This window comes from Glarea lozoyensis (assembly GCF_000409485.1).
Source record: "Glarea lozoyensis ATCC 20868 chromosome Unknown GLAREA9, whole genome shotgun sequence".
Taxonomy (NCBI): domain Eukaryota; kingdom Fungi; phylum Ascomycota; class Leotiomycetes; order Helotiales; family Helotiaceae; genus Glarea; species Glarea lozoyensis.
The window spans coordinates 1,314,415-1,342,245 of NW_007361004.1; the positions used below are offsets into that span (position 1 = coordinate 1,314,415).

Sequence of the window (27,831 nt, forward strand, 5' to 3'; positions counted from 1 at the left end):
TCTGGAAGCTTTGGACAAGCTCAGACAAGCAACATGCCAACACCCTTCTTCAATCCATGTACAACGGGCAATGACATGGCCCACATCATTGTACACGGTGCGAAAACATGTCTCGGGTGTACCTTTGTCCTTGTGCGAATGCGAGTCCGCGATTCCACGGGATATGTATTTGTAGTCTATTTCGTAGCTCCTTTACTAGTGAAATTGATCTGGATTTCGAAATTATCTCCATGCTTGGATTTGCTACTCGGCCAATAAAGTACCCCTTTTGTTGTCCACTGTCCGGGGCCCTTGGGTTCTAGTTCGAGGTGCTAAATTTGACAATGTCGGATGCACCTTTCGGCCATCAAGTGCACAGAAGTCACAATTGTTCATATCTTTTGTAGAACCCAATACTTTGTACAACTCTAGGAATTCTCGTCCTCATAACTCTTTTCTCGCCATAACTATTCTTGTTTAGTGAGGCATCATTCGCAACTCCCAGACATCCTTGGGGTCTCGACCTTATCGAATGCCCGACCTACCGGAGGTAATTTCTTACGCGCCGCTTCGCGCCTTCAACCACAACCAAACTCAAAGGGGCTCCGGAAAAATCACCATTTTACACATTACTTCGTCTCGAAAATCCTCCCTTACCATCCATATAGCTCTCACGCTCTTTGTGTCCTTCCTCGACGGTGTCGCGTCTTGATCCCACGGTCCTTACCAGTCGAAGGTTCCTAGTCGCTTCAACCAAACAGCCCCTTCAAGACCTCATGCGGGCCAGCCAGCAACTCTCGCATTGACAGCCCCTTGTACCTTTCGACGTTTCAACCACTCGACTTTATTGCACGCTCACCAAATCCTTCCACGACTTCTCCAGAACGCTCAGTCTACACTTGAGTGTTAGCAAATGTGCTGCGACTTGGTTCCCGTTCAATAGGCCTCGGCAAGCACGCCAACCCGAATTAGACGACCGCTCCTCTTGACGACAGCCTCCGACCATGAATGGTCGCAATGGCCCATTGTCACCAGTTTCTGCAGTAGGCAGTGAATGGTCAGGCATCTCACAATACAAGAACCTCGACGAACCGCAGTACGGTCCGCTCTCGAATAATCGCGGACAACTCGCCTCACCGCCCATATCCAGTGGATCTAACGGTACGATGAATGGGGGAGGGTTTCCACCAAGAGGCTCTTCCGGGAGCCCTGGCGGACCTTCACCTCCAGCTTCTATCGCGCGATCGAGCGTGGGAACCGGGTTATATGCCACGAGCGAGAGTGGAAGGAGTGCGAAGGACGCCCAATTCGAAGCTTCACTTTCGGAGCATTATGTCGCTCTTAAGAGATATCTAGCGGCGTCATTGCGGGACGAGAAAGGGAATCCACGACCGAATAGAGCGCGGGACAAGCTGCTACGATTGTCGCCAGTACAATTTCAAGAACTTAGTACAGATGTTTTCGACGAACTTCTGCGTAGACAGCAGGGAGGACGAAGGAATCCAAATGGCCCACCACCAGAAGGCGGACCACCTCCATATCTATTACCAAAGGACACTTTCCACCCTAAGCGAAATCAGGCAAGACAGAAGCTTTCCACGTTACCTCCCCCTCGTTTTCGAGATCTTGCGACGGACGTCTTTTATGAGTTAGAGAGGAGGTTTCCAAGGTTTGCTGCTGGTGATATTAGTCGTATGGGGAGTCCTGCTTCATTGCGCGGGCCGCCCAGTAGAAGTGGTAACGGCACGCCTGTGAATGGCGTACCAAGAATGCGCAGACCTTCTGACGCAAGTTCTGTGGCTGGTTACTCGATGAGAAGTGAGTCAAGAAATGGACCGCGGCCTGGCATGAATAGTGGGTTAGGAATACCGCCATCACCCGGATTACCACCTAATGATTATGGTCGCCCGACACCTAAGACATTTCAAAGTAACACACTAGTACCAAACAAAAGTACGATGGTAGAAGACGACGAGACTGGCGGCGAGGAAGATGATGATGGCGACGCTTTTGGGCTTGAGAATGCTGCTAGAGAACGAGACAGCAAAAAGAGCCCGAGTAGTTCAGAGGTATATTTTATTTGATGATTTCAGGACGAACTTGGCTAACGGAGGTCCTAGACCGACAAGAAGCTCATAGAGGACTATCAGTCACAAGTAGCAGAATTACGTGAAAAGCTTGACACTATGGAAGACACATTGAAAAGGAAAGATGATGAGTTGAATGGCGCCTTGAATACGGAGAGATCTCGCGCAGCGACTCTGACTACCAAAGAAAGAGAATTTTCGGAATTGCGGATAAGCCTGGAAAGTAAGCTTGCTGATGCACAAAACCTAAATAGCAACCTTCAGTCAGAGATAGATCGGTTGAGGGCCGAGCAGGCAAACAACGAGCGTGATCTACGGACGGAGCTGGAGGAGCTCAGAGCAAATGGAGGGAACCGGGGACTTGATAATAATGCCGAAGAATTGGAGCGCGAAAATCAGGAGCTTCGCGCGGAACTTGATGAGCAGCAGCGTGTTACAGATGAGGTTCGGCAAGAGGCGCAGGAGTTCCTCCGTGAAATGCGCATGCTCTCTGAACGAAGCGGATCGTCTTATGAGAAAGAGGAGCAGCTCACAAATACTATTCATAAGCTGGAAGAAGAGGTCAGAGACTGGAGAAATCGGTACGCCAGGACGAAAACACAACTACGAACTATGCGTGCTGGTTCGATTGGCCTCACCATACAGCCGGACGTGGCCAAATTCATTCAAGACAGCGGTTTCACGGAAGAAAACGGATTAGTGAAAGATGTTCATGTCACTAAATTTCAGATATCGATAGACGAGCTTCTACGAGTTGCGCGTACCGAGGAACCCGCGAAAGTCATCGATTTCATGAAAATAGCTGTGGTCAATGTTCGGAACATCACTCAAGACATAGACCAAGCTCAGCCCGCCACCAACGAAATGGCACAACTTCAGGCAAAGCTGAAGGCCAGAGTATCAGCCACCGCGAACAACTTGATTACCGCCTCGAAGAATTTCGCTTCTGCAAACGGCCTTTCTCCCGTTTCCATCCTTGATGCTGCTGTCTCACATTTAACAGCATCCGTTGTCGAGCTTGTTCGTACTGTCAAGATCAGACCAACACCAGTCGGTGAACTTGAGGATGACGATGACGGAAATTTAGACCCAGTTGACAGTACTGGTTTCTTCCCAGTCCGAGACCCAAATGCTAGACAGGAAAACAATCCACCCCCATTTCAAGGTCTGCGAAACGGACGGATGAGCGCTGAGTCTTCCATGTACAGCCCTCTCAACTCACCGCGCGAGTCCGCCATGTCTCGACCAAAGAGCTCAAAGGCTACTCCCTTGGTCACTCCTTTGGCGAACGGGTTCATGAATGGCAATAAAATGCCACCTCCGGCACCAATGGGGACAGGGTTTGGCATTAGAACTCAAGACACTGATGTCGAAGACTTGAAGGTACAGATTCACACATCAGACTGGACCTTTCCGTAAGCTAATTTGCATATAGATCTACCTGGAAGATCAGACTGCTTCTTTGGTTCAGAACATTCAGTCACTTGTCACCTCTATCCGATCCGATGCGGGCATCAAAGTCATTTCGGGACAAATTAAAGCCATTGCTGAAAATGTAGGCAATGTTGTTTCCTCTACCGAGGAAGCGATGTCTTCTACGGGAAATGGCCCATTAAGGTCACAAAGTGAACCGGTTTTGAAAAAGCTATCAAGCTGCAGAGAACGTCTATTGCAAGCAGGTGAGACCGGCCAGTCAATCGCAAACGCGGGCCGAGATGACGAGGAGGGAGAGAGAGCTTGGAGAGCTTGGAATCAGTCTTTGCCACCTCTTGCGTTCGAAATTGCGCGTGAAACCAAGGAGTTGGTCTTGCGAGTTGATGTTATCGATGGCGAGCAACAAGGCCGCCCTGATGGAACCGAAGATTACTCATGAGGAGGTTATCGACTTTTGTACTCTTCGCGAAGAAGAAGCAAATCCATTTATTTTGCATAGCGTCTGATTTTTGACGCTCTGGGGCTTATTGGCATCACATTTTCGACCTACACTACAAAGAAACGTAATGTCTTATCCTTCTTTACGAGCATGAGTACGAACAAACGGCGGGGTCACAGTTTGGGTTTTTCGCAAAGGGAATCAACAATTTTCACGGCGTAAGGATGAAGAGTCGAAAGACTCGAGCACAAATTTTTTGGCATGTCAATCAGCACACTTTGTATCTTCTAATTTCGGGCTTCATGAGCCAGCGGGTTGACTCTATTTTCGTGGATACGTTGAGGAAGCGTATAAGGGGAGCAAGCGTTTGAGACAAGAGGGCATGGAAGAGGAGGAGAGCGTTTGTAATTATATTTTCAAGCATCGTGCGAGGCACGTTGCATTATACATAGGGAGGATGACTTGGTATGGCGGATGACGATAGGTTGGGTGATACCACTAAATATGAAAACCTTACGGCCCTCTGTGTTTCTTTCTATCTTCCTAACTCCTAAAACAACCCAGTGTTTCGACCTTTCCTCTCTATGCTCCCTCTTGGTTCAGTTTAATCTAGCCGTACTACCCTTACTAACCAGCAGATATGCAAAAATACTCCTTTCCATGACCCTATAAAGCACGACCTTTTTAAATTCGCTCACGCCAGACATTTTTCACGCCTCAAATCACCTCTACCATCACCACAAAAACGACATCTCACAACTTCTTCATCATAATCCAATCAGTCTGCACACACTCTCCCATCACAAAATCATGCTTCCCAACCTTCTCAAATCCAAGCGCTTTATAGATCCCCTGCGCCACCAAATTATCTTCCCTATATCGCATTAGCCAATTCCTTCACCTCTTCACACCACATCTTAAGATAATAAAATAGAACTCACCAAACGCCCAACCACAAAGTCTTCCTCCCCATCTCCCTCGCCATCCGCTCAATCTCCCTCGCTAACCCCTTCCCTACACCCTTCCCTGCAAACTCCACACCCACATACAACCGCTGCAACTCGACCGGCTCGGGGTACTTCTCAGGATCAACATCGATACAAGGCTCAGAAGATCCGGACGTTAGTTGCGCGAAGCCGTAGATCTGGGACGCGTCGGAGGGGGACACGGCGACTATGTATTGCATAGATGGGTTGGTGAGCTCACGGGTTATGGAGGGAATGGAATAGGAGGTTTCAAGGTAGGATGCGAGGTCCGAGGGGGGCAGCGAGTAGCCGAATGTGTGGGCGAAGGTTTTGCTGCCGAGCTGGGAGATTTGCGTGGCATCGGCGGGTGTTGCGGGACGGAGTTCGTAGGAGATCTTTTTGGTGGGTTGTTGGGTGGGAGGAGTGGGTGATGAGTCTGTGGTTGAATGCATTTTGAGGTTGAGATGAAAATGAGGTGATGGGTTTATTGGTCGGTGGTGGTGAGTGAGTGAGTGAGATGAGTGAGTGAGTGAGATGAGTGAGTGAGTGAGTGAGTGAGATGAGAATGATGCTTAAATGTGAGGTTGAGAGGGTATCAGGAACTATATCTCATTAATAAAGTCTTCTCGGAGATAGCCAACCTTTATACTTACCAGCTCTTTAATAAAAATCCTTTCCAGCCCTTCCACTTTATCAAATCCCACAATTCTACACCTTTCCCTCAATTTCCTGACTCTTCTTTACTCTTCACTCAATTTTCATACTCAGTCGAATTCTCATGAACAAAATGACCCTGAACCACAAAAACAATTTTCAAGCGCAACATCTTGTATCCGACAGGGCGTCTCCGTCAAATATCTTCTCCCCACCCCTGAACTCCGCCCCAATAAGAGGAATTCCGAGATCCGACAACGTGGGCAGAATGTGCATCAAACATCGCGCGTTACGTTTTCAGAGATCTTCTAGCGCTTCTGGATGGTCTTGGGAGCAGCTTTTCGTGCATATTTTTGCTACCGATTGGCCATGCCGAGATCGGTGCTGTGGTTTGGTATTAACGTCCCGACCCCCGACGTACGTACTAGGAAGTCATTTGCGAAATACTTAGAAGAATCTAGACGGATTACCTGCGGAGTCGAGACCGTAAGGCGGAGAACTATTAGAGACGGAGAATATTTTCTTTCACATTTATAAGAATCATATCCCTTTCAATGTTCTTTCGGACAAGCCGAATCATCTATCGCCACACTTTTCGACCTCGCAACGAATTTTCAATACTTTCATCGACTTGGACAACGCAGATATCTTTGAACAATCAGCAATCGAGAACCATGTATCTCCGCAAAGACCACGCAGAACTTCATCTCCCTACGCTCTTCAAATTCATCAAAGATAATCCCCTTGGAATCCTCACCACCGCAATCTCATCACCAAACTACCCGCTAATACAAACTTCACACATCCCATGGGTTTTCGACGCACCATCAAACCCTCCAGATTTCACTACAAAAGAGCCCAATGAAGACCTGGGAATTGTCCGTGGTCATATGGCTCGAGCGAACCCGCATTCAAAGGCGCTCATAGAATCCGTGACTACTGAAAACGATCAGGGAGTAAGAGTGGGGAAGCAAGAAGGTCCGAATAAATTAGATCTGGAAGTCATGATCTTGTTTAATGGACCGGCGAATCATTATGTTACGCCCAAATTCTATACCACCACCAAACCAGCGACGGGAAAGGTGGTGAGTACGTGGAATTACTCGGCTGTGCAGATCTACGGAACTGCGTCTATTATGTTCGACACCAAACACCCTTCCACCAACGAGTTTCTCACTAAGCAGTTGGATGATCTTGCTATTCTGACTGAGGAGGTGGTGATGGGTTTTGATGGGAAGGAGGGGAGGAAGAAAGCGTGGTCCGTGAATGACGCGCCGGATAATTATATCAATTTGTTGAAGAAGGCGATTATTGGGATTGAGATTAAGGTTGAGAGGATAGAGGGGAAGTTCAAGATGAGTCAGGAACTTGGGGACGGGGATAGAGAGGGTACGATTAATGGGTTTAGAGCGCTGGGAACGGAGATGGCGGATAAGATTGCGGATACAATTGAGCAGAGACAGAAAATTAAGGAGGCGAGAAAGAATGGGTGTCCAGTATAAGAATTGGAGGTCTTTGGGATGGATTGGAATTCGCGCTGTTGATATTGTCATGGGTTCTGCGGGCGTTTAAGGAGAAATTCTGTGCTGGTATGGGTGAAGCAATCATTTTGGGAAAGGAGTTGTAGGCTATAGGGTCAGCATTCAACAGCCATTGCCCCTGAGAGTCGAGGGAAGTAGGATGGTTGCCGGGCGCCGAAAAGAGAATTCACAACATATGAGATGCATGCAGCTGTGCGCCAAAGTCACACGAACAAAAGTTCCAAAAAGTAGCAGATGTACTGGGCCTTTTATAGTCTTCCAGTGCCACCTATCAAACAGTTTCAGACACAATCTGACACTGCCACAGCAGGTCCATGCGGTGCTCACGAGATTGTCACAATGAAGATTTTTGTGACCGTTCTGACATGTGCCTTTACAAGTATGGTCTCAGCTGTCATGGGAGCTTACAGCGGTGACACTTGTGTCTTCTGGTGGGGTCAGTCGACCAATTCTCTGGATATGAATACAGTCGATGCTGCATTTGTATGCATCTTGAACATTCTAGGACTCGGAAATGCACCTAGCGTACCACAGCAGAGCTCAAGATGTCGAGAGTCGATATGAAAAAGTAAATAGATGGTACAGCTCGAAAATTCTACTTCGTGTAACTCACGACGATAATGATTACCACTTGGCAAGAATCTTTTTGTCGAGATGTACCTGGACTCATTGAGTTGGGTGAAATAACAAACTTTGTTGATTACGAGTCGTGGCTCAGTATTCAAGTATTTGACATCTTTCCCCGAGGGTCGTACACGGCCTTGTTAACATTCTCGGACAAAACCGATTGTACAAGCCGACATATCGGAATCCGTCCTCAGGTACAATCAGCCAAATGACTATGCCTGACATGATCAATCACGTCATCGGAGAATTCGTAATTGACGTGTAGAATGCGTACAGATGTATAAAGGTTTCGCAGTGTCCGTTTGAACAGCATGAGAGATATCTCCTTACTGCTGTGTCGCAGCTCTCAGTGCAATCAAGAGACCAGTAAAGTTGCTTTCGTAGAATATAGAAACATCTCGAAAACAGAGCTTCGTTGTCTGTCAACAAAACCCCTGATACCTGGTTGATGGTGCAAGTTCCCGACGTCGTGGTCCTTGGTGGCGGGGACCGGCCTGGAAATGCAAGTGAAGAAAAGCAATGTGTATTGCCCCGTATGGATAGGACAATGCGTTTGTCTAATTATAACAATCGCAAGATCGATATCCAAGAAGGATAAGCTTCTGGCTTTTCTTTGTGTGCAATTGTGGTATTGATGGCTGAATTGTGGGGAGAAGGAAGTGGCCGTCAACCGGACGGGCGAGTTGAGCATGGACTTAAGCGAGGGGATCTGCTACAGGCCAGAGCTCAACCAAGAAGTCAGAGCCGACAAGCTTGTCCTCTTTCGTCGAAGATGGTTGCATTTCTTGTTGGCATTTCTTTTTATCCAATGATAGAGAACACACGGCCATTGATGTTGTTTGTTATCGAGCTCTTATCGTTTCTTCTCCAATGACTAAACGATTTCGGCCGTCACCTCAATTGATATCGAAACCACCACTGATTTGGGAGGAAAACAATATGCTCTTTTCTGAGGCGTTTGAGGACAGTCGCACAACGGATACTCACAGTTCTGTCAACTATCTAGGACGACTCTACGGTGCGACGGAAGCCTCAACGAAGTACAGAAGCACGTGGACATTGGCGCGTAGCTCATGACAGAATTGTTTGATTCTGACAGCGGCATTGCCATGCATAGAGAGTGTCGCGGATATAGTTCTCTAGAGCCCGTCGAAGTCGGCTAAGAGTGCACTCATTGGCCTCGTTAGTTGACTTCAGATCAGCTCGATGAGATCCAGCTCCAGGCCTCAATAGCCTTCTCAAACTCTCCTGGATTAGCGATTTTGTCACAAAGAGCATAGCATCATTGATCCTTACGATGAAGTATTCTCTGACCAGAACACAAACACTATTGAAATGCCCGTGCATATCAATATCAATGTTGGAAAGTTGCGTGCAACCCGACACGAGTATTGAGCACTGATTGCAAGACCAGCCGGGCGTGGCTTCAAGCTTGTCCAAATAAGCTTCGTTACTCAAGCTGTCATGGTATAGGTCATGCTACACGAAACTGGTGGCGTACAAGTTACAACATTTCATGGCTACTGGGACTGAAGTTGTTTCTACCTCCCAGCTGCACAGCAGGCGAGTGGAACGATATCACTGGTTCGTACCTCAAATCTTAAGTTGAGATGGCAAATCGCTTTGCCTGGGCCTCATTGTATCCAACGACTGAAGTATATAGAGAAGTTAGTCCCTCTGTGCATACGAGGTAACTTTATCTGCTGGCTTGCCCATTTCCTACCTTCTTGTATCAACCCCATTACTTTCGAGCAGCTGACGAATTGTGACAACCAACGCAAGCCACACAAGCGCCATCCAGTCAATTCTTATCTGACAATTTAGTGGCTGATAGAAGACTTCTAGGTTCTATCAAGCTTCTGGGTTAACCTGGGGTGCTTCTCGGTTCACTCCACTCGCCGACCTCATCGGTATCGTCCGCTGGCGGACCTGAACTTGCATGCAGCGGCCAGCTCGAAGCTACCCTTGTCATTCACCCCATTCAACCCATTCACCATTCACCCTTGCTTTTTATTGCCACTTAGGAGCTTGTATAAATAAAATCTTTGTCTTCAACTTCAACCCTCTCCATAGATACCTTCAACTAGAGTATAAAGTCACTGCTGGAGCAACGAACGCTAGTCGACAGGTTGTAGGACCTTTTCGCAACTCTCAGTTATAACACATTCCTTATCTATCGAAAATGGGTGTCTTTTCGAAACGACCTGTCGGGGATATCGAGGCTTTGCCAGAGAAGAGATCGACATCTGAAAATGATAGCGCGGCATCACATCGAGATGATGGCGCCGTTGCGGCAGAAACATTTGTTGTTGGCGATAGCTTCTATGCTAAAGCACAACGAGCAGCAGGGAAATTCGGTGTCGAGCAGAGAGGTATCGAGCGCGTTCCTGAGGATGAGCGAACGGATTCTTCAATGTCTTCAGTAGGGACTTTGGTATGTTTTATGCGTACAACTCCATACATGACCAGCTAGCTAATAAGTGAATAGTGGCTCTCAGCTAATATGGTCGTCTCTTCCTTCGCTATTGGAGCTCTTGCATATCCTATTTTCTACCTCGGTTTCATTGATACCATTTTGATCATCTTCTTCGTAAATATCCTAGGTATCACTCCTGTTTGCTTCTTCTCGACATTTGGACCTCGCTTTGGCCTCAGACAAATGGTTCTGAGTCGCTTCTTCTTCGGTTGGTATGGTGTCAAAATCAGTAAGTACTACTTGAAATTTCTCTGAAAAGCTATACTAACGAAGTTTAGTTGCTGTTTTCAACATATTAGCGTGCATCGGATGGTCATCTGTCAATGTAATCGTCGGCGCCCAACTCTTCAATGCAGTGAACGGAAACATGCCTGGCTGGGCAGGAATTCTGGTCATTGCCTTCTCCACCCTCCTAATCACTTTCTTCGGCTACAAAATCGTCCACACCTACGAGCGATACTCCTGGATCCCATGCTTCATTATCTTCATGATCGTCCTCGGAGAATTCGCCAAGTCAGGCCACTTCCAAAACATCCCAATGGGCGTAGGAAAATCCGAAGCAGGAGCCGCCCTCTCCTTCGCCGCCTCCGTCTATGGCTTCGCAACTGGCTGGACATCCTTCGCAGCAGACTACACCGTCTACCAACCCGTCGGACGCTCCCGAAAAGCTATCTTCCTCTGGACATTCGCAGGTCTCTCCTTCCCCCTCCTCTTCACCCAAATGCTTGGTGCCGCAGTAGCCTCCGCCATGTCCATCAACGGCGGTGAAAACGAATACATGGACGGCTACCACAGCTCTGGCATCGGTGGTCTTCTCGCCGCAGTAATGGTGCCAACACTCGGTACATTCGGCAAATTCTGCCTCGTCATCCTCGCCCTATCAATTATCGCAAACAACTGTCCAAACATCTACTCCGTCTCCCTCACCCTCCAACTCCTCGCCCGCAAATCCCAGCAAATCCCCCGTTTTATCTGGACGTTCGTCGGGACGTGCCTATACATCGCCATTGCCATCCCAGGATACGATCATTTCGAGTCTATTCTTGAGAACTTCATGTTGGTGATTGGATACTGGCTCGCTATTTACGAAGGTATCTCGCTTAGCGAGCACATCATCTATAAGCGCGGGTTTGGAGGATACGACGTCGCGGATTACATGACTCCAAGTCGTCTTCCGCCTGGAATCGCAGCGATGACAGCTTTCTGTTTTGGTGCGATGGGCGCTGTATTGGGTATGGCCCAGGTTGTAAGTCCTCCTTTGGTTCCTCACCTACCTTCACTCACTAACATATTACAGTGGTTTACCGGTCCAATTGGCAAACTCTGCGGAGCGGCATTCGGTGGTGACGTTGGTTTCGAGCTCGCATTCACGTTTTCAGCCATCTCATATATCTTCTTACGATATTTCGAGAAGAAACATTTCGGTCGATAGATTTTTCTCAGTTACCTAGATTTCACATCTTGTTTTGAAAGCGTTGAAGTTCTCGGCGTATGTTATAGTTTTACATTTTGTGTTGATGAGGTTTAGATGCGATGGATTTAACGAGATGCTGCTTTTTGTCATTTTGGACGGTTGCGAATGTAGATATACCCGGTTGTTGCTGTAGATTTTAGGTGAGGCATAATACATCGCTGCTTTGGATGTTATTTGTGTCTGCGTGTAGCTGGGTGATGTCCTTCTGTAAAGTCAACTTACTCAAGTAATTTGAAATACCACTTCGTAAAGCACAAAATAAATGGCAGACTTCCTTGTATCAACTCAACGTATATATCGAGTGGGTAAGTAATTTTGACCATGAGATTATTTTAAAGTCTATCTAGAAAGGTGATATTAACCGAATACAATGGAGATAGTAAATATTTCCTCACCCGGTCCCAATTGAACATCGTGTTCTCGACTGCCATCATAAAGATTATTACCAGTACGATACCGCCGGGGGTAGTTCAAAAGACATATAGTGCTTTACTCACTAACAACTATTGTCATCTGCACCAAACCCCTAACCAGAAGAAGTTTAAGCGAATAGTGCAACATCAAAAGTAGATAAAAATCGTTCTTCGTTCAAGCCTATTATACTTTGTTCTAGATATTATAGAGTATTTCAGCTTAGAGTTAGAGATATAGGTAGAAAGAGGCAAATCGTCTTTTGAAACAGTAAAATAAGTATCTGATTAATTTGAATGATAGTACTTGGACTTGAAGGTTCTGCACACAGGTTCACGATGATATTCAGGAATTAGCTAAATGAATAATTAAACTAGTCAACTAAGGGATGGGCGACCTGGTGATTACACCGTGGAAAGCTAAATGTCATCAGAGACTTTATTGACATTTAGATAACATTCGCTGGCTATACATGTACGCTATCATTTAAAATGTTCCCTAGCCTCATCAACCAACTTGCTCGGCGCCAACACACTAAACACTCCTCCCTCCTCCACCCAAAGCTCCATAACTACGCCCCTCCGAACCTCCTTCCCACTACTCGGCACCTCTCCCCTAATGATCCGTTCAAACAAGCCTTTCACCCCCTCTACAATCGTCTCGGCATCGACATTGTATGTAAGATGGCTGCAGCAAGATTTCACGCGCAGAACAGGGGGGGGCGTAAGCTCTGCTTGAGATTTGAGGATTCTGTTGCGGTGCCGGATGAAAGAGAGGAGGAGGTCGAGGGTCGACATGTAAGTGATGAAGTTTCCGTCCACCGGGAAGATTATAGCGCCTGTAGCGGGTGGGACGGCGATGGATGGGGTAGGCGGGGTGGGGTGCCGGGTGTAGAAGAGGTCGCCGGTATAGAGGGTTTGGGTGTCTATGTCGTAGTAAGAGAGGGAGTCCGGGGTGTGGCCTGGGGTGTGGAGGAAGATGACTCGGAAGGGTTGGATGAGACCGGGGATTGAAAGGGTGGAGAGGTAGTCGACCCAGTTTGTGACAGTGTATTTTGGTGTCGGGATGGGAATGTATTTGCAGAGAGAGTGGGAGGGAAGGTTGTGGGTGATGAAATTTTGGCCGGCTTTAGAGGCGATGATGAGAGGTGGTGGTGTTGCGGAGAGGAATTGGGGGATGCCGAGGATGTGATCGTAGTGACAGTGAGTGCAGATGATCACGTATTGTTTCTGTGTTGGACCAGGCGAGTTGAGTGGTTTGTTGTCGTAATCTGGGAGAGGAATTGTCTCGATGTACTCGCGTAATGAGGTGAGACTAGGCTTCGAGGACCGTGGACTGTTGCAACCAGTATCGGTAACGAAAATATGATTGGGATATAACTTCACGTAAATGTATGGCTGTTCGCCGTATGAATCATCTTCGATTATGAGGAAGGTCGATGGGTTGATACGTTTGGAGATGAAACTAGTTTTTGGCAATGACCTGGCCATTTTCTGATAGACCTGACTGCAATTGTTAGCTCTAGACCCGCAGAAGTGCTCACTACCGAATGAAAGTAGCAGGAATAGTATTCTGATTATCACAAGAAGACGACTTCTGACAGAAATTAAAATTAAAAGTCTGCCTGAAAGCTAAGACAAGCTGAAACTTTATATTATCCATTAATATACTCAAGACTGGATAGATCGCAACTTGCAAGTGGTCATATAGCTCTGCAAATTTTCAGACCTCTTTAATTCTTAAGAGGTATTGACATTATGTGCAAGAATCTAAATCGATTCAAGCCAGCTAATTGCCCATAAATTGTGTATAAATATACTGACCGACCATAAATATAAAAGTCCGGCTGATATTTGGGTCACTAGCCTAAAAGAAGAAAATAAAGGACCAATAATTTCCCCTCAAAGGTGTGAGAAGGACGGTAGTATGATCTGGAGGTCATCCCACTACCGCCGACACGTCGGTACCGGCCCACTGGGCAGGACTACACAACGCACTGTGCACACGTATCAAGGGGGGATATGAGCAGACACAAGCAGGACTCAAAGGACAACCATTGATAGAATTCGTTTCGTCCAGTGTAAGGCGACAACTTTCCAATGGAGTGGAAATCGTGACATTGAGATGGAACACCAACAGATATAAGGTTTGCTTACAGCAGTTTGTGGCACGTAGATGGGGGCCCCGAAATGGCCGTTGGGATGGCAAGGTATAACGGTGCCACAAAATTAATATTTCGTTTAATGAGTATTGATACCTGACCGGGAAAATCGGAATATCAAAGGTCATCCGAAGTTTGAACTTGTATGTTGACGAAGATCGGATATAGTGAAGTCCAAATGAAGTTCGAAATAGAAACAGGTCAGCGGCACGTGACATCCATACTAGCGCATATCCTATCGGACTAGAGCTAGTCTTGTTTCTGCTTCGCTCCATTCTCCATCAATCCATAACGCTGATCGAAACAATGAAATTCTCCTTTGCCCTTTGACTTTGGGGCGAACAGACACTGGCCAGAGGGAGATAGGGCGGATGTTTATTCACGGAAATGCACCTTAGCTTCCACCTCTTTGCCGATACGTTGCGAGCCCTCCAAACTCGAAACACCTCTGGGACATCCCGCCATGGAAGCATAGACTTCTCCTCCACCATCGGCAATCGCCCATCCTAGTTGACAGTCCAGTCGGTCTGAACCGCTTCTTCGCCTCCCAAGATATTGGATGCGACCGCTTCGGGGAATATCGAGAAGAATAATGCGTCTGCAATGCACAACTCGAGCTGTGGACGTCGAACCCCGCTTGAGGTGACCACGAACGGTGCCAACCTACAACAACGTTTGAGATCGGGCAAGCACAATCACCATGACATCTGGCTCTGGCAGAAGATTGGATTGTGATCTAGTACGCGGGTGGGCTGGACACAGGAGAGTGATCTGATACAGGCCATTCTCTCCATGCCCAAGCTGCTTGCGTATTCACAGGGCGCATCCCCCGAGCTTGCACCCATGGCAGATGAATAACGGGCTCTCCTTCTTCTGCCACGACCAGAGCACGAACTCAAAAACATTCCCAGCACTGTGGTCGCGGTCGCGAGGTGTGGAAGAGAGTCTAGAGCTGTTCTAATGGCGCTTCGAGCCTATTCCTGGACCCGAAGCCATTCGCTGGCCGCGTATGTTTGCTTTTCGCGCTTCTCTTCACACTTCTGAGCCAGTCGATCCGAATCATGCATGTCCATTGGGAACTCTGGGTGGACGTGGAGCCTCATCTCTTCGCAGCGTGTGTATTTCTCGCGGTGGTCGTGCGGCGGCGGCTGCATCTCGTCTGATTCTCATCTTCGTCGATCTCGGAGCTTTGATTCGTTAGGGTTTGAGGTTGACAGAGGTGTCCGCCAAGCACACCTTAATTCGCGTCGCGTGCTGACCCCTGGGATCCCCACTGCACCCCAGACCAAAGGAACTCGAAACGGCCAAAATCTCGCTAAGACTTGGTGATAGGACGTCGAGGCTCTTGTCGTCTTCATCACCAAAAGTTTTGGTGAGTCGACAGCAAGTATGCCGGCCAGGTCCAAATGTTTCTTGAAGACTCTGGGTGGAGGTCGATTGTTTCAATGCTGGGTCGAAGGTGTCCTAATTTTCCTCTGGTCGCGCTTAGTGTTGTCTTTCATTCAGAGCTTTTCATTCATAACGTCTCTTTGTTCACCAAATTTCTTTGTCATTGTTATTGTCACCGTCCTTTCTCTCTTTCGAGATTATTCCATTGTTCTTCCAGATTGGCATGGCTCGCTAACACAATACCATTGTCTTTTCTTATTCTCTGTTCAGCAGGCCTGATTCATTGTTCTCGTTAACGGATACTTATTACTTTTAATTTCCCTTCCAACTTCTTCATACCATATCCGCTTCACACAAACTACTTTGCCCCAAAGCTTTTCGCGATCTACACGACTCAAGCCATTACACAACTTTGCTTTCTGGACAAAGCATCATACAACGCCAACACAGTTACAACACCAATTCGATTCAACATGAGAGTCTCTTTCACTTCGAAAGCTGCTCTTGCAGTCTTGACGCTGCTCAGCTCTTCGCACACCGTCGACGCACACACTTGGATGGAATCGTTACGCCGCATTTCCCCGAGCGGCAGCTTCGTAGGACCACCAGGATACCAACGAGGTTTCAAAGCAAGAGGAAGTCCCGGGTTCAATGACGATGCATTGGTCTACAGACTTACAGGGCCAACAATCCCCGATAGCGCTCCAATGTGCAAGGACACCCAAAAGTCGGGAAGTCAAGGAACCTACGCAAAGCTCGAAGCCGCACCTAAAGACTTTATCGCCTTACAGTATTTGGAGAACGGTCACGTCACTAAGCCTACCGGTCCACGACCTTTCGGAAACGGCACCGTTTATGTTTATGGCACCAAGACACCTTCCGACTCTTTCACATTCAACGCAATCCACAAGAAATGGAACATCGACGGCACCGGTGGAGACAAGAAAGGAAAGCTTATCGCAACAAGATACTACGATGACGGCCAGTGCTACCAGATGAATCCTTCCGAACCTATTTCGGTAGGCCGATCTAATAAATCTGGTGTCAAGTCGGAGGTTCCTTGCCAGACAGATGTTCAACTTCCAGAAGACGCAGGAACCAGCGGTGATTACACTCTATACTGGGTCTGGGATTACGCTCTCATGGGTGGGGACTCAGGAAAACAAGCCAACAATGAGCTCTATACTGCTTGCATGGACATTAGCATGACATCGCAACCTGCCTCGGATACTGGTGCAGCTGCAAATGACATCCTCAACCGAGCGATTCCTAAGCAGATGAAGAATCTCTTCCTCGCAAACCCTACCAGCGAAGCCTCAACCAGCCCTGCACCATTTGATGGAGCAAAGCCTGCAGTTCCCAACCAAGGAGGTGCATCGAGCGCTGCTCCACAACCAACTGGATTGCCTCAATCCTCAGCAGTGCAGCCACCTGTCCAAGGTCCAGTCACCGTACCCGTTCCTGCTAATGGGCCCGTTACCGTAACCGTCACCCAAGTACCAGTTTCTACGGTCTACGTGACCCGCGATGGTGCTGCCCCGGCCGCTTCTTCGATTGCTGGTGCGCCAGTTCCAAAAGGGCCACCAGGTGTCCCATCTGCAGCTCCATCTGTTCCAACAGGAGGCGTCTACGTCACCGGCGGTCCTGGACGCGCTTCTCCACCACCATCGACACTCCTCACCGTCGTTCAACCCACTGGTGCTCCAACTGGCCGTCCTTCAGTCATTCCATTCACGATGAACCCTGCCAATGCAGCGCCTTCTGCCGCTGCTAGACCTGCTGGGAGATTCCGTCGGGCCAACGCCTAAACCCCTTGAATACAATTTCTCTTTTCTTCTTTGCATATTTTCCCATGACTTATACTTTTTGCGCTTTTGGAGTTTGAGGGGGACTTTAGATAGATGATACCCCGCGGTTTGGTGAACACTTGCATGGATAACGAGAGGCGTTTGAGATTTTTGTGCCTACTTTTCTTCTCTTCTTGTTTTATCGATTGAGCGTGCCGAACGGGTTATGAGGAGTTTGTTTTTGTTTGGCAAAGATACCCCACTTGAGTACGATCGTTACAAGCGGCATTGCATTGCAGGATTGGGAAAATTTAAAAGAGGCATCACAGTACATATATAGATATTAAAACCTCCTGGTGGGGTGGAATATTATAAAATTTGTTAAATTTGAATTAACATATTCTTTTGACGTGAGTGATGTTTTGTTAATGTACTTAAATCGGGTTCCAATGAGCTTGACTGCGACGAGAGTGTAGTTATTAGCTTACTAGAATTATATAGTGTAAGAAATAAGTAGAGTAGAGTAGAGTAACGTCTGTCCCTGCGTGTAGAGACGCACTATGTAACGGGACAAATATATAGTATACTAGTTACAACCTTTTTCATAGCGGGGTTTACGAATTTGTACTTAAAATACTCCCTTGTTTAGCTATTTCTGTCTAAGGAAAATAGTTGTTAAGAAGAAAATAGCTATATTCTATTATACTCTCGGCCGTTTTAAATACGCTACTAATCGCCGTTTCGGCTATATCCCTATACTTATTAATTACGATTAATAGAGTTTCTTTAATCTTCGGAGTACTTAGTCTATATTAGAGGACCACTACATAAGTCCGAGTTCGCTAAATTTTACTCAGCCTCTAGATTCGGCCTGGTCATGTGCGTGGCGTAGAATATCACCTAAATGGGTAATGGACAGATCCACTGGGCGATAGGCAGGAAGAATGCTGAGATGATCGATGCGCCTACTGATGAGACAGAAGACAGCTGTTGTAGCTTTCCGAATAGAATGGAGCGGCCTCTTTCGAACCTCTGTTTCAATTGTCAAAACATATTTAGCCACTGGGAAGAAATTTCCATGGCTGCAGAAAGCCGTCTTCCACATTGCGTTGACGAGCGTGCCCTCAAAGCATCTGCGGATGCTGGTTGCGGGCTGTGTGCACAGTTCATGCTTGATAGTAGCGAAATCGTACCGTATTACTCATCTCTCTACACTGGTAGGTTTGTCGCGGAAGGCGATTATGGCGATGACGGTAACGATAGAGTTTTGAAAGGGTTTGTTTGGCTGAAAACAGGGGACAAATTCAGTTTCAGCCCTAAAGTGAGAGAAAAGTTCTGGACAATAAACCTCATATTGCCATTTTTAGGGGGGTTTGACGGAGTGTTACGAGTGTATGATGATTGGGATGAGAAAGAACCACTCTGTGTTCAATATGTAGTGAATTTAATTCCTACGCATCGTCAAGGTTGGTCATAACTGCATCTACCTGTTTTATAATCAGCTCATGGAACTCATTAACATTGTCTTATAGCTACACTATATGACTCGCAACACAGCTCATCGATTAGCACCCAAGATGCTTTACCAATAGCAAAGGTCTGGCTAGACAGGTGTTTAGCATTTCACAAGCATTGCAATCCATCTGAGAATCAGAGACTACCAACACGACTTATTTCTATACAAGAAGAATGTATAAGACTGTGCGCCTCAGAGGAAATACAAGGATTCCCTAAGTATGTTACCCTGAGTCACTGCTGGGGATCTATGCCATTTGAAACTTTGACAAAGGAAAGGATTTCAGAGCTCCAGAAACGTATCGCACTGGACACATTACCAAAGACGTTTCGAGAAGCTATAAATGCGGCAAGATACTTGGGCTTTCAGTACATATGGATCGATTCTTTGTGCATTGTACAAGACGACCCCGATGACTGGGCCGCAGAATCTTCCTTAATGAGCTCTGTGTATGGTGGTTCTAGCCTCAATCTTGCAGCATCTGATGCTCCTAATGGGGCCGCAGGATGTTTCTTCAATCGTGGTAACTTGTGGAGATGTCAGGTGCGAGTCAACGCAAACCATAAAGAGGAGTTGTACGACTGCGTTCCGAAAAATATTCGTATGTCTCTTCGGGACACACAATTAGCGAAACGATGCTGGGTAGTGCAAGAGCGTATTCTGGCCCGTCGCACTCTACATTTCACAAGGACGCAGCTCTTCTGGGAGTGTCATGAAAAAGACTTATGCGAGACGTTTCCTGAGGAAATGCCACCGAAGTTATCCCAGTACTTCCATATAGCGAAAAGACCACTGACAGAAAAGAACTGGCATCAAATAGTGTCAGCTTATTCTTCCGCGAAGTTAACCTATAGCAAAGACATGTTGATTGCAATATCAGGTATTGCTCGGCTCATACAATTGACAACGAAGGACCAGTACATTGCTGGAATGTGGAAGAAGGACCTAGAAATCCAGCTTTGTTGGTCGGTGTACAGTTCAGGCGGCGGCCAAAGGATATTACCTTATACAGCCCCATCGTGGTCATGGGCTTCAATAGACACCAAAGGGGGTCGTATCAGCCTTTGCCATGATGTACCTTATCTGACTGTCACCCTTTGTGCCCAAGTTCAAGAGATTAGCATCACCCACGCCACTACTGATCAATTTGGAGAGACGCTGAGCGCAAATCTTCGTCTCTCCTGTAAACACCTTATTCATGCACGGTTCGTATACGGCAAAGGTGGTGATTCCGTTCTAGTAGCTGGGCAGGCAATTATGGTTTACGCTGAATTTGATTCCTTCCACTTGTTTGAAGGTATGTCAGTTGACACGTATGTGGTACCTGTTATGTATGACTCGTGGAGTCGACTGTGTGGTTTGATCGTTAAGCCGACGAGCCAAAGAACTGGTCAATATTACAGGGTTGGAAAATTCAGTTTCTTCTGGCAGGATGAAACGCTGGAATTTGACAATGCAGTAAAAATCGCTGATTCTCAAATTGAGGATTCTGAGTATGTTGAGAAGCTGGTTGACGCAGAAGGGTTAAGGCACTATGTTATTGACATTATATAAATCTAATTATAAGCTAGAAATGCAGTGTTATAGCAGCGGCTCCAGGAGGATGCTGGTAGCAGTACCTTATCCTGGTGGAATTGCCTTTTTTTGCAGATCGAAAACATCTATAATTAGGTAAGTCACTTAAGTATTTCTTTCTTTTACTACTAGAGTGTAATTACTTGCTCGTTACATTATTATCGTTTTTGCGGAGTAAGATATAATTAGTACACTCGCAATCAATCAATCACAAAGGCTTATTAACTTCCCTACCCTTCCTCTCCAAGATTCGCATTCTCTAAAACAGTAATTCTACCATGTATCAGCTATCTTGAAAATTGAATGCAGCCAACATAGCACATGTATTCCTAAAGTGATAGGTGCTGGGAGGAGAAGTTGACCCCTATAGAACTTGGACTGTTGTTCGTAAACATATCGCCCCTGATGTCTTGAGGAGGATGCAAGTCCTTGAATTGGAAACCCGCCTACTACTGGTCTGCGTTTTGTGGATTTACTTTCGGAAAAATTTCTGTTGTTCCAAGATGGTCATTTTGTGACCTGGCCCACCTGGGTGCTTACTTCTCATGTATTTCGTGTAAAGAGCAGATTGTTCCTTTCTCATGTTGAACTTTCAAGACCGGTTCTTTGTAACTCACTTCTTCTAGGCTATGGATGGATGTGTATGAATTCTTGTGTAAATATTTTTGCTTTGGGAAGATTTGAAACACGTCGAATTTTACCACACGTCGTTCTATCAAATCCTTAGTAGATCCCCTCTCACACTCTCCCCCCTCACACTCACTCCCCTACATCTCACCACACCCCGCAATAACCACATCCAAATTCGGCACATCCTTTCCTCGATACCCCGTCTTCGTATTCTCCATCTTGCGCACCACATCCATCCCCTCGACCACCTTGCCGAAAACCACGTGTTTGCCGTCTAGAAATGGGGTCGGGGCTGTGGTGATGAAGAATTGAGAACCGTTGCCGTTGGGGCCGGCGTTCTGGTGATGGGATGTTAGCATGGGGAGATGGAGGAGGGAGTGATGAATGGGAGAGGGAGTGATGGGGGATATTGAAGGACTTACGGCCATGGAAAGTAAACCTGGCTCAGTATGTTTAATGACAAAGTTTTCATCCTCGAATTGCTTCATGCCGTAGATACATGTCGAGCCTGTTCCGTCGCCATTTATGAAGTCGCCGCCTTGACACATGAAATCTTTGATCTAAAACCACATCAGTACTATTCCCTTATCACATTCGTTTAGCCATACCACTCCATCCCCGATCCCAGCCCCAAAAAAAAGGCTCACGGGCGAAATTTGAAGATTTTAGCAGGATATATAAAACTTACAATCCGATGGAATTTACTCCCCTTATACCCCTGCGGCCGTCCTAGATGATTCTTACTCTCACCCGTACAGAACTGCCGGAAGTTCTCTGCTGTTCGGGGGACTACATCGGCGAACAGTTCGAACTTAACACGACCTAGTGGTTCGCCTGTTCCTATTCAGTAACTTACTTTCACAGCCTGTGTTGTTCGAGTAGGTAACACGTGATAAGAAATTGGTTGGTGGTACAAAGATGGATAGAAAATGACTGACCTCCTAGTGTAATGTCAAAGAATACACTACATGTGCTGTGTTAGCAGCTAGTCTCGTGATGGATTTGTGTAAAGTCACGGCACGTACAGGGGATTTCCCGAGGCGGGAAGTTGTGTGGGAGGCATGGCTTGGGACCCGAAAGATTATTTTCTTGTTATAAAATGTGACTGCGGAACGATGTTGATCCGAGTAGAAGCTATTTTGTGATATTACGAGTTGCGGAGGTATGGTACAATGGATACGAGTGCCGTGACGAATAGGAGGGGGAAATGGAATTATTGCGGTGATGAGGTGCGGTTAAGTGTCGGCTTGGGCATGTGCGCTGCAGTTTGAGGGTTTGAGATTGGCGATGGGGGATCGACGGTTAGCGTGGATTTGACGAACGGGTGTACAAGTGGGACCATTTTGAGATTTGGGGATGTCGGACTACAATACACGGCACCTCGTGTTTGTAGATTTGTTCTGAGAAACATAAACGACGTGGCTTTGAATGTGGCAGGAAAAAGCGTAAAGTTGTGTTTCTTTCGATCAAGAAATCAACTTTCGACCTTTCAAAGCCGAGCCTTCCCCGCCACACACACCCAACCACAATATTCATCTCTGGATGGATATTTTGGCAAGATTTGGTAGAACTGACGGATATGCAAGGCTTGATACTCAGCCTCCTTAAATCAAGATTTCTGACAGACAGAATATTGGGCTGTCTTTCGCAAATAGTAAGTGCTTACTCAAGCCGAACTGCTTACCTTCCCATCCATGGGTGTCAACAAAGGAAGCCGCAGTAATAAGTCAACACCTTCCATTTTCAGTGCAGCCATAAGAACGTTCTTTAGCTTCTTTGCCCTCGCGTAAATTTGGAATCAACTGGGATTTCTCCACATCATATGTTCCTGCAGTAGGATGAAAAGAGGACTTTATCGCAGATCCATTATTAAAAGTTGGTGGTTTGTCGTGAAGATGGCAGGCGGGTGGTTGGATCCAGATGAGCCGGAAGTACGATGTACAGTACCAAATTGCGGTTACATCTGCGGTGGAGAGAGTTATTATTCATACCATGGTTCCCCAAACATATTGAATAATTGAAATGAAGGATTCATCTGAAATGCCACATAGAACTGCAATAATATATGGTAAGATTCCTGCTTAGTCTATTGAATAGCTCGCCTCAAAAATGCGATAAGCAAGCTCGCGTAGAATCAATGACCGCTCCACTCCACATCCCCAGTACATCCGTATCTGGATCAGAATCCAAGATCAGGTCTGGCCTCCGCCAAGGCAGTGAATCTTCTGCACCACCAGCAACGTTTGCTGCGTGGCTTGGGTGCTTGGAGAGAGGAGAGAGAGCGAGTAAGAAGGCGTGTAATCAGCCTGGCTTTGTTTTGATCACACGAACATCAGTCGACCTCTTTGGACATTTGACAGCTGCATGCGATCCTGGCGTGACCGCTCTGGGCAGCCTTTGTCGAGCAAGTTGCCTCCTCTCAGCTAGGCGATAGGTGCGATGTGATAAGTGAGGAGGTCTTGGTGGTGGTCTTGGTCGGCCAGAAATCCGAACCTTTTCGGACTTGGTGGACGGCTACGACGGATTCATGGGGATTCATGACGGGGTTGGTATTGACTGTCAACCACCCTCTCCAATCTGAATGTCCTCGAACCGTTTCCCATGCTGTGACATTCAATTCCATCGCCGTCAACAATCGTATCACGAGCATTATTCACTCTGCAAATTGGAATAACTGGAATAATCGTCTTTCTTGACTCTGTTATTGTGCCCAGTTCTGATACTTGGTACCACGCCATTTATCTACGCCTCCACCCAATTCCATTCACACCAAACATCAACCGTAACAGCGTCATCCTCTGTGTCGTCTTGTTCTACCATCTCCATTCCTACAAGAACAATTAAAGAAGCCATCCGGAGTTTTCATCATCCACGGCTTCGCATTTGACTGTCCTCGCCCTCGCTTTCGCTGCACGAACTGCGCTCTTACTCTGCTGCTGCTTCCTTTCGGGCTCACCTTCCAGCTAGACCCGCCCTAAAACGCCCTGTATCTCCATCACCACTCGCCCACACCCGCCACATCCTCGCGCAACCTCCTTCCGCTCGACACGAAACAAGCTCTCCTTTGTCGTGCACTCCCCAATTCCGACGGCGGCCACGAGTGAAAAGCACCACCCAACGCAACCGGATGTCGTCGACGACACTGGCCCATCAAGTATCGTGAGGAGGTTTTCGGTCGCTTTAGGAAGTTGAAGCCGCAACCGTCTGCGAGGAGGAGAGTCGTCTCGTGCAATTATCCTTCCTTTCGCTACGCCGCGAACCGAAATCGACACAACCGTCGTACGTACGAGCCCGTTCACGCCCATCACAGAGTGTCACCGGCAAGATGGTCGTCAATGAACTTATGGTCGAGGTGCTTCATGTCCTACAACGAGATTTGAGCGCGAGAAATCTGGGCGGTACCCAAACCACACCCAGTCCAACTGCAGCGCAGTCGCAGACCGTCTCGACGACGGTTCCCGCTCCCACACCAACCATGACGAGCTCTGGCGGTGGAGGACCGACCAGTTCGCCATTACTCTTCTTTGTAGCATTAGGTTTTGGTGTTGTATTTACGAATTTATGGTCAGTAGTAATCGTCCATCATAGTTTGCCACCTCCGAGACTGTCCGTTTGCTGACTGGAGCTGAAGGATTATCGTCGGTGTCAAATACTGCTTTCGCTATAATGCGAGAAATCGGGCTTTACGAAACGGAGAAGACGGTGATCCGATCAATCTCGAGAATATGCCAACCCGACCGCATCGCAGACGGAGGGAAAAGAAATTGATGACGATGGATGAGGTTAATGATCGATTTCCATTGACAAAGTATAAGAATTGGGTCGCGGCAAGGGCCAGAGAGGGTCTATCTACGAGCGGAGGTGTCAATGCGCCATCAAGTCGACCTGGAAGTTTACGAGATGTTGACGGCGTTGTTCCTTCTTCACCTGTCGATACTAAGCACTCTGTAAATACCCGACCTGCTACCGCTTCGTCCGAAATCGAGCCAACACCTGCCATAATTACCACGGACCGCAAGAGTATGGATGTGAAGGCTGTCGAGAAGGATAATGCCGTAACCACTGTCGAAGAGCAAAACAATTTGGAGCAGGTCAAGACTACCGCAAGCACTGTTGATAAACAGCCTACAGCGGTCAGTGAATTAGATGATGACGACGAGGATGACCATATTCACACAGCTGTACCACCGGAACTCCTCACTAACCCTGGAGATTCGTGTGCGATTTGTATTGATACCCTGGAGGACGACGATGATATCCGTGGCTTAACATGTGGTCACGCATTCCATGCTGGTTGTTTAGATCCATGGTTGACTAGCCGTCGGGCATGCTGTCCACTCTGCAAAGCAGATTACTACACTCCCAAGCCCCGACCTGAAGGCGAAGCAGCCGAGCCTGAGCGTTCTGGTCGTTCTAATAGACGGAGAACAGAACAGGCAAACATGGTACAACAACCTCCTTCAGCGTGGACTGGCATTCGAGGACACCCACGCTTTGGCGCTATCGGAGGCCGCTTTGGAATTATGCAGGAAACTACGGGGGATCAATCGCGCAATGCTAGGAGAGCGAGGAGAGCACAGGCGAATGTACAGCCGGAAGTTGGAACGGGGGATAACGCTACGGCATCGAGAAGATGGAACCCATTTAGAAGGAATCGTCCCGCGGCTGCGACACCGGTGGAAGCTGCTCCTGAGACGGCGACGCCTTCGCAGTTGGAGGCGGGGGTGGTGCGTTGAGATGATTAATACGAAATGATATCTGTGTATTTTTTTGCGGCGTGCTTTTTATTAGCTATTTATCTAGCTTTTTTACAAATTATGAATGAAGGGGATGGAGTTGCGAGATGATATCTGTGTTTCTGAGTTTGATATGTGAGATTGTAAGGGGAGTATGCTTCTGGCTTTTGGTGATACCCCTGATGCTCTCACGTTTATAAGGCTGCGCTTCTAAAGTGGTTATATATGTTCTTGAATGGAATGAATATAAGTAGCGGCAAGGATGTCACATGTTCAGACACTGGATTATATCTTGGTCTTCTGCCCCATCTAGCACCAGTCTCTACCCTTTCTCGAAACACATATATAGTAATTATGAATGTAGAATCGGTCGCGGGCTCGTAGGTAGAAAGGAAATGTGAGGGTTCCTGTAAGTGAAGAGTGTGAAGAGAGAGTGTTCAGATTGATAGAAACTTCAGAGGTTTCCTGCCAATCGCCTCAAAATAGTTTTATTTAAAGAAGAGAGCAGGTTGGATATTGGGATGTCCTAGCTTACAGTGATGTGCGAAATATAATGTGGAAAGATAGCTATTAACATGACAGGATGTGTCAATGGTAAATGTGTTTTTGAATCTTCAAGTGAGTAGGTTAGGATGGGTTTGATTGTAGATAGCGTGTATGTGTTTCTTGTATATATTCTATAGAGTACTTAAACTCATCTCCAACCAAAATCCACAACTCAATATCTCCTCTCTTAGTTAGTCCCACTCCATCACCATTCCATCACAAAAAGCTCCCTTTTTGAAACCTCTCCCCAAACTCCCCCGCCTTCCGCACCATATCCCTCTTCTCCATCCGCCCCAAGCCCCCTAACGCCATATCCTTCTCCCGATCAAAACCCCTCTGACTCGGATCATCCTCTTCCTCCTTCTGACCCCCCTCCCTCTTTCGTCTCTCTAGTAGACTCTCGCCCCTATTCTTAGCATTATACGCCGCGATCCGCTGAGCCGTCGCTCTATCCTCCGCGCTCTCTCCTTTCCCTTTACTCTTGGTCTTGGATGTAGAGTTGAGCGTTACTTCTGTACGACCTAACACTTCATCTTCCAACCTCTTTCGCTTCTCCTCGGGCGTTTCAGTCCATAGTGTACTTATCCCTCCACCCTTTTCAGTCGGAGCGCGTGATCCTTTGCCGGATGCGAATTTGCGGTTTTTTAGTTTTGTCGGGTCGGCGCGAGTGTTGTCGCTAGAGGTAGGAGGGAGAAGCATCCATTCGTCTCTTTGCGGTTTTTTGGGCATGGACGAAGACGCGGCGAGGGCTTCGCGCTCGAGGGATAGGTTGTGAAGGTATTGTGCTTCTTCGCGGGAGCCAGGCGCGGGGGGGAGAGCGGGCCCGTAGTCATCGTCGTCTGAGGAGGAGTCGTTTGCGGGGTGGGAGGGAAGTTCGGAGAGGGAGGCGGGAGGGGGCGCGGGGCCTAGGACTCTTTTGGGGGGTGGTTTGTGGGTAGGCGCGGAGGTTGGCTTGGGGATTGATGGGCCGTAGTCGTCTTCTGAGCTGTCGTTGTCGAGTGTAACTTCGTCTGGGTTGGAAGTGGGAGGTAGAGAAGGCCCCGCGACTGAAGGTGGTAAAGTTGGACCAGCAACTTTCGGCGCTGAGGATGTTTCCGATAGTTTCGCAGAAGGATTTGATAGCCCGTATTCATCTTCTGAGCTATCTCCAATGTCTACTTCATCTGGATTTGCGGACGGTGGGAGCGCTGGTCCTAGAACCTGTTTCTCTGGTGCTGTCGCAGCCTGGACTTTGCGCGGAGGTGAGTTTGGAGGTTCGTCGTCATCGCGTTTTCGTTTCGCAAGGTGAGGTGGTAATTGAGGTCCTACTGAAGACATGGCGAGTGGTTGTAATTTATAGCATCAAATGCTGCAGAGGTTGTTGTTTTGGGGCAAGTCTAGGTAGAAGATCCTAGGATTAAAATA

The 27,831-nt window shown here is 47.4% G+C and overlaps 10 protein-coding genes across 10 annotated transcripts; 6 read left to right on the forward strand and 4 right to left on the reverse strand.

The window, feature by feature from the left end:
- Positions 1 to 983: 983 nt before the first annotated feature.
- On the forward strand, positions 984 to 3,939 carry GLAREA_08381 (uncharacterized protein; the record flags this gene model as incomplete). The annotated part of the gene is made up of 3 exons (XM_008090426.1): positions 984 to 2,048; positions 2,100 to 3,449; positions 3,502 to 3,939. 3 exons carry the CDS (start codon positions 984 to 986, stop codon positions 3,937 to 3,939), a joined length of 2,853 nt encoding a protein of 950 aa, XP_008088617.1.
- Positions 3,940 to 4,692: 753 nt separating this feature from the next.
- On the reverse strand, positions 4,693 to 5,356 carry GLAREA_08382 (Acyl-CoA N-acyltransferases (Nat); the record flags this gene model as incomplete). The annotated part of the gene is made up of 2 exons (XM_008090427.1): positions 4,693 to 4,813; positions 4,881 to 5,356. 2 exons carry the CDS (start codon positions 5,354 to 5,356, stop codon positions 4,693 to 4,695), a joined length of 597 nt encoding a protein of 198 aa, XP_008088618.1.
- Positions 5,357 to 6,232: 876 nt separating this feature from the next.
- Positions 6,233 to 7,060, forward strand: GLAREA_08383 (FMN-binding split barrel; the record flags this gene model as incomplete). Its single annotated transcript, XM_008090428.1, has 1 exon — positions 6,233 to 7,060. The coding sequence occupies one exon, from the start codon at positions 6,233 to 6,235 to the stop codon at positions 7,058 to 7,060; it is 828 nt and encodes a 275-aa protein (XP_008088619.1).
- A 2,848-nt stretch (positions 7,061 to 9,908) lies between these two features.
- On the forward strand, positions 9,909 to 11,634 carry GLAREA_08384 (uncharacterized protein; the record flags this gene model as incomplete). Its single annotated transcript, XM_008090429.1, has 4 exons — positions 9,909 to 10,160; positions 10,215 to 10,431; positions 10,481 to 11,448; positions 11,500 to 11,634. The coding sequence occupies 4 exons, from the start codon at positions 9,909 to 9,911 to the stop codon at positions 11,632 to 11,634; spliced, it is 1,572 nt and encodes a 523-aa protein (XP_008088620.1).
- Positions 11,635 to 12,569: 935 nt separating this feature from the next.
- On the reverse strand, positions 12,570 to 13,577 carry GLAREA_08385 (Metallo-hydrolase/oxidoreductase; the record flags this gene model as incomplete). Its single annotated transcript, XM_008090430.1, has 1 exon — positions 12,570 to 13,577. The coding sequence occupies one exon, from the start codon at positions 13,575 to 13,577 to the stop codon at positions 12,570 to 12,572; it is 1,008 nt and encodes a 335-aa protein (XP_008088621.1).
- Positions 13,578 to 16,110: 2,533 nt separating this feature from the next.
- GLAREA_08386 (uncharacterized protein) lies at positions 16,111 to 17,445 on the forward strand (the record flags this gene model as incomplete). Its single annotated transcript, XM_008090431.1, has 1 exon — positions 16,111 to 17,445. One exon carries the CDS (start codon positions 16,111 to 16,113, stop codon positions 17,443 to 17,445), a length of 1,335 nt encoding a protein of 444 aa, XP_008088622.1.
- Positions 17,446 to 18,328: 883 nt separating this feature from the next.
- Positions 18,329 to 20,494, forward strand: GLAREA_08387 (uncharacterized protein; the record flags this gene model as incomplete). The annotated part of the gene is made up of 2 exons (XM_008090432.1): positions 18,329 to 18,890; positions 18,957 to 20,494. The coding sequence occupies 2 exons, from the start codon at positions 18,329 to 18,331 to the stop codon at positions 20,492 to 20,494; spliced, it is 2,100 nt and encodes a 699-aa protein (XP_008088623.1).
- Positions 20,495 to 21,282: 788 nt separating this feature from the next.
- Positions 21,283 to 22,208, reverse strand: GLAREA_08388 (Cyclophilin-like protein; the record flags this gene model as incomplete). The annotated part of the gene is made up of 5 exons (XM_008090433.1): positions 21,283 to 21,483; positions 21,568 to 21,705; positions 21,834 to 21,979; positions 22,084 to 22,109; positions 22,171 to 22,208. 5 exons carry the CDS (start codon positions 22,206 to 22,208, stop codon positions 21,283 to 21,285), a joined length of 549 nt encoding a protein of 182 aa, XP_008088624.1.
- A 2,262-nt stretch (positions 22,209 to 24,470) lies between these two features.
- Positions 24,471 to 25,881, forward strand: GLAREA_08389 (RING/U-box; the record flags this gene model as incomplete). Its single annotated transcript, XM_008090434.1, has 2 exons — positions 24,471 to 24,709; positions 24,777 to 25,881. 2 exons carry the CDS (start codon positions 24,471 to 24,473, stop codon positions 25,879 to 25,881), a joined length of 1,344 nt encoding a protein of 447 aa, XP_008088625.1.
- A 762-nt stretch (positions 25,882 to 26,643) lies between these two features.
- On the reverse strand, positions 26,644 to 27,744 carry GLAREA_08390 (uncharacterized protein; the record flags this gene model as incomplete). Its single annotated transcript, XM_008090435.1, has 1 exon — positions 26,644 to 27,744. The coding sequence occupies one exon, from the start codon at positions 27,742 to 27,744 to the stop codon at positions 26,644 to 26,646; it is 1,101 nt and encodes a 366-aa protein (XP_008088626.1).
- Positions 27,745 to 27,831: the final 87 nt, after the last annotated feature.